Source organism: Gavia stellata, chromosome 28 (assembly GCF_030936135.1).
Source record: "Gavia stellata isolate bGavSte3 chromosome 28, bGavSte3.hap2, whole genome shotgun sequence".
Taxonomy (NCBI): domain Eukaryota; kingdom Metazoa; phylum Chordata; class Aves; order Gaviiformes; family Gaviidae; genus Gavia; species Gavia stellata.
In genome coordinates this window covers 2,691,570-2,696,144 of record NC_082621.1, presented here as the reverse complement: position 1 = coordinate 2,696,144, position 4,575 = coordinate 2,691,570, and the positions used below count along the sequence as shown (strand labels likewise).

The window sequence follows — 4,575 nt, the reverse complement described above, 5'->3', positions numbered from 1 at the left end:
GAGAAATTCCCACCTCTGCCCTCGTAGATATTTTCAGCAAACGGGCTCCTAATAAAGGCGCTGCTCTTTGTTAATTAATGCACAGCTCCTCGGCTCGGGGAGCCGAGCCTACTTTTTAATAAGACGTATTTATCATGGCGAGGAAAGCGACGGAGAATAACTCCCAGCAAGGATATCAGCCTCTCCGTAGACAATAATACATCTCCGTGGAAGACAGAATACAGATTTGGGAATGCAGAAAGGATTTAATCAGCGTAAAAAAGCGAAGCAGTCCCTTCGTGGGCACGTTGTCCGAGGCTGCGTTAGAAGTATACGGAGGGTTCGTGTGACATGACATAAGAAGACAGCAGTCAGGGAAGGGGAAAAAAGATGTTATTTATTGTCGAGCTGTGGCTTCTGTTAAACCCCGGTACTTAGAAATATCGCATTAGACCTTATCTCCACAGAGTTTATTTTGTTTTATTTTAGAGAATGAAAGAGCCCAGATAAAATTAAATATACAATAGATACAATTAAATATACAATGGATATCAATTTCAAAACAAAATGCACAGTGGCTCCTCGCAAACTCTGGGCTGCAGAGAGAAGTCCCTGCCTTTTTAAATACGTTTGCTGCTTGATTGAGCCTCACTCATCAGATTGTTTTCAGGTCAAGATAGTTTTTATATTTCTAAGGGTATTTCTACTCTGTCTTTATGGGAGAGAAAGTTTATGCTTTGAGAAAAGAAAGGGAAAGAAAGAAAGAAATAGAGAAGGAAAAAGAAAAAGACCAGAGGGAAAAATAAAAGAGGAAGGTTTCATTTTGTAATTTGAGGGTTTGGACTGAGTTTTTAGACTTTCTGAGCTTGGATTGAGGGAGGGAGGAACGACGAAAAATCAAAGGGGCAGAAAGTTAAGAGCAAATGGCCTGGTGACGCGTTTGTTTTCCAAGGAAAAAAAAAAAACAACAGCAATAGAACTGTTTTTGGAATCACATCTTGCCAATGGTAGCTCCAGATTCAAGACCGATGAGCACAAAGCAGCGCAGGCAAGGAAGGGGTACGTTTTCTAAATACAACCTGTGCTACCAGAGCAAGAGGCAGAGACTAACAAACAGGCCAAAGGAAGCACATTCTTGAATTCATGCCCCCTCCTAAATCTGCTTAAAATATTTGCACTGAGTTCCAAAGACATTGTGAATCCCTGTGTAAACAGCAAATCAAGCCAGCTGTGTCAGGACACCGTTACCTGCATAAAACATATTGACTGTTTGCTGTTTTCAGGTTAAAAATAAATATACTGGGCGGAGGGCCTGCAATAAACTTAGCAGACTTTTAATATCTGATGATACGACGTCTTGCTGGTTTTTATGCGTGCGAATGGCTGGTTTGAATAGGTCAGGGGTAAGAAAGCGAGACTTTCATTCCTTTCACGCTTGTAGCTAGCAATTATCCATTCTGTATTCTTATATTTACGTTAATGTGCGTGCTGTCTGGACATGGATGTGTATACGTACACCCGACGCATGCATCTACATGCATATACACACACGTTTATATGGGAGTATATGTGTATGCATGGGTGTGCGTATATATGTATATAGATAAATATAGAAGTAAATAAATGTATACAGATGAAACCACGTGTACTGGTAGAGCATGCGTGTAGTTATATATCTTAGGTGCTATCCTCTAAGGGAAAAAAGGTGCAAACAACCAACTGGCCGACCAGGAAAACTCCCCCCCCCCCAAATCAGCTCAACACTTTTGCACTGTAACATTTGTTGAGCCTCCTTAGGCTGCACACAGGACAAAATCTGCTCAAAGCATCTGTTCGCCCTGTTCTGCGGGACCCTATTCATGTCATGAGCCTTTCAGGCCCCAAGATGGATTCATAGGCCGGGTACTATTATTGTGTGTTTTCTCCTAACCTTTCAGGTCAGCTTCCAATAGACAGCTGGAAACGGCCTGTCACGTGGCCTTGGGGTGCCAATGTTCTGCCATAGGGGTGTCAAGACCCTGGTAGCCGGAAAAATCATTTTGGGGAGTCCCAGAGATGCAGAAGACAACCTACTACGACAGCTCCACGCTCTTTGGGGGTTACTCCTACGGGAATGCCAATGGGTTCGGCTACGAGGGTCCCCAGCAGCCCTTCCAGCCAGCCTCTCACGTGGAGAACGACTACCAGAGGTCCGCCTGCTCCCTCCAGTCTCTTGGCAACGCAACGCCGCACGCAAAAAGTAAAGACCTGAACGGGAGCTGCATGCGTCCAAGTTTGCCCCAGGAGCACCATCCGCCTCCCCCCGTCTCGCCGCCCCCGAACCCTGCCACCAACAGCACCAGTAGCAACAGCAATAACCAGTCGGGGAGCAGTAAAACTGCCCCCAGCAAAGCCAACCTCAGTGCAAACGCCAGTCTCACCAAGCAGATTTTCCCCTGGATGAAAGAATCGAGGCAAAACTCCAAACAGAAAAACAGCTCCCCTAGCACAGGTACACCGCTCTGCTTTTGTAACCCCTCACTTCCCTAAACAGCCAGGTAACAAAGCCACCGGCCAGAGTGGTCTTGTTTGGAGGGAGGGGAGAGGGGGAGAGGAGCCAGCGAGGATCCTGGTGCTGGCCACGATCCCAAGGCTGCCAGCCACGTGCCCCGGCCAGGCTGAGCGAGCCTTGGCCCATCCTGCAGCACCGGCTGCGCACACTTGGTTTATTTTAAACACATCCAGAGCACCACAGGGAAATACAGCCAGGCGGTTGTACACAGCCGACGTCTGACTGTGTAGATACAGATACATGAAAACGTACGCCCACCGCTCAACCTAGCGATGCTAAAGCGGAGCGCTTGTTCTCTTCCCACCTCCCTGCCTCCAGACACAGCAGTGAACATGGTGCTCTCTGAGCGTATGTGTGCATATACAGAGCTTATGCATAAACACACGGATGTTCTTGCATGCATAGATGCACATCTCTAACGCGATCAAGAAAAAAAAATCAGTATGGGAATATCACCGTTCTGACAAATAGATTCATATAAACTTTGCTGCCCACACTTCACTCTACATTAATATAACTTCCCTGTTATATACATGTTTATCTCACAAAAAGGTGGGTGCAAATGCAATTCGGTGTTTAACAATGTACGTGCAAATATTTGTGTTACACAAATACAAGACACACACAAGATGTGCATGTGCGTGTGCATTCGTACCTCGGCAAACAAAATACCTCCCAACACTGACCCGTGTTAGTATTAATTGGCTTTGCAGTGACTGCCCCCCTGCCAAATATTATTTTCTCAAAATTATCTGTTGGAAATAATCGACTCCTAAATAAATGGCCCTGGAATCCTTTTCTACATGACATGATCAAATTTTCATAAACCAGGGGCAGCTTTGGAGAACAGAACTCTTAATAAATGACATGATTATGGAGTGCAGGCTAATGCAAAGGGGTGAGGAAAGGGGGGGGGGTCGAACTCCTGTGCCTGTTCCAGGATTTATTAAGAAACGATACATTCAATTTCTGCGTGTAAGTAATTATCTTTTATTTCATTTTGCGGCCAGCAGAAACCTGCAGCGGCGAGAAAAGCCCTCCAGGCTCCTCGGCCTCCAAGAGAGCCCGCACAGCCTACACCAGCGCTCAGCTGGTGGAGCTGGAGAAGGAATTCCACTTCAACCGCTACCTGTGCAGGCCCCGGCGCGTGGAGATGGCCAACCTGCTGAACCTCAGCGAGAGGCAGATCAAGATCTGGTTCCAGAACAGGAGGATGAAGTATAAGAAAGATCAGAAGTCGAAAGGCATGGGTTCTTCCTCTGGAGGGCCTTCCCCCACCGGCAGCCCGCCCCAGCCCATGCAATCCTCCGCCGGATTTATGAACGCCTTGCACACCATGAGCAGTAACTATGATGCCCCCTCGCCGCCTTCCTTCAATAAACCCCACCAAAATGCCTATGCCATGTCAACTAACTACCAAAACCCCATCAAAGGCTGCCCCTCCCAACAGAAATACGCCAACACGGCCCCCGAGTACGACCCCCACGTCTTACAAGGGAACGGGGTGGCCTACGGGACTCCCAGTATGCAGGGAAGCCCCGTCTACGTTGGAGGTAACTATGTGGATTCTATGCCCACCTCTGGCCCGTCCCTTTACGGTCTCAATCACCTGCCCCATCACCAGGCTGCCAACATGGACTACAACGGGCCTCCGCAGATGCCCCCGAGCCAGCACCACGGACCATGCGAGACCCACCCCACCTACACAGACCTTTCCACGCACCACGCTTCTTCTCAGGGCAGAATCCAAGAGGCGCCCAAGCTGACCCACCTGTGATAGGGAGCAGGGACAGGCTCAGGCAAGGCGGCTGGGACCTCGCCACGGGGCATGGGAGAGGGGAAGAGGGCAGGATCGGCTTCAGGAACATTTGTGTTGAGCTGTTTTCTTTCTTTCTTTGACAGGGCAATTTCTACCAGGTTGTTGTGCTTGCTGTTCTTATTTCTGGGTTTTATTAGGCACAATTTCCAACCATTTCAGTATTTACTGCCAAGAGCAGCTCTCTCTCTGAAGAGATATACCTCCTGTGTTTCAACACAAATGCTTC

General features: G+C 47.9%; 1 protein-coding gene across 2 annotated transcripts; it reads left to right on the top strand.

Moving 5' to 3' along the window:
* Positions 1–2,034: 2,034 nt before the first annotated feature.
* Positions 2,035–4,307, top strand: HOXB3 (homeobox B3). Of its 2 annotated transcripts, none has more exons than XM_059830370.1 (2): positions 2,035–2,470; positions 3,544–4,307. In XM_059830370.1, the coding sequence occupies exons 1-2, from the start codon at positions 2,035–2,037 to the stop codon at positions 4,305–4,307; spliced, it is 1,200 nt and encodes a 399-aa protein (XP_059686353.1). The 2 variants fall into 2 exon arrangements, with proteins under 2 accessions (XP_059686353.1, XP_059686352.1); XM_059830369.1 differs by having other exon boundaries at positions 3,541–4,307.
* The last annotated feature ends 268 nt before the right edge of the window (positions 4,308–4,575 follow it).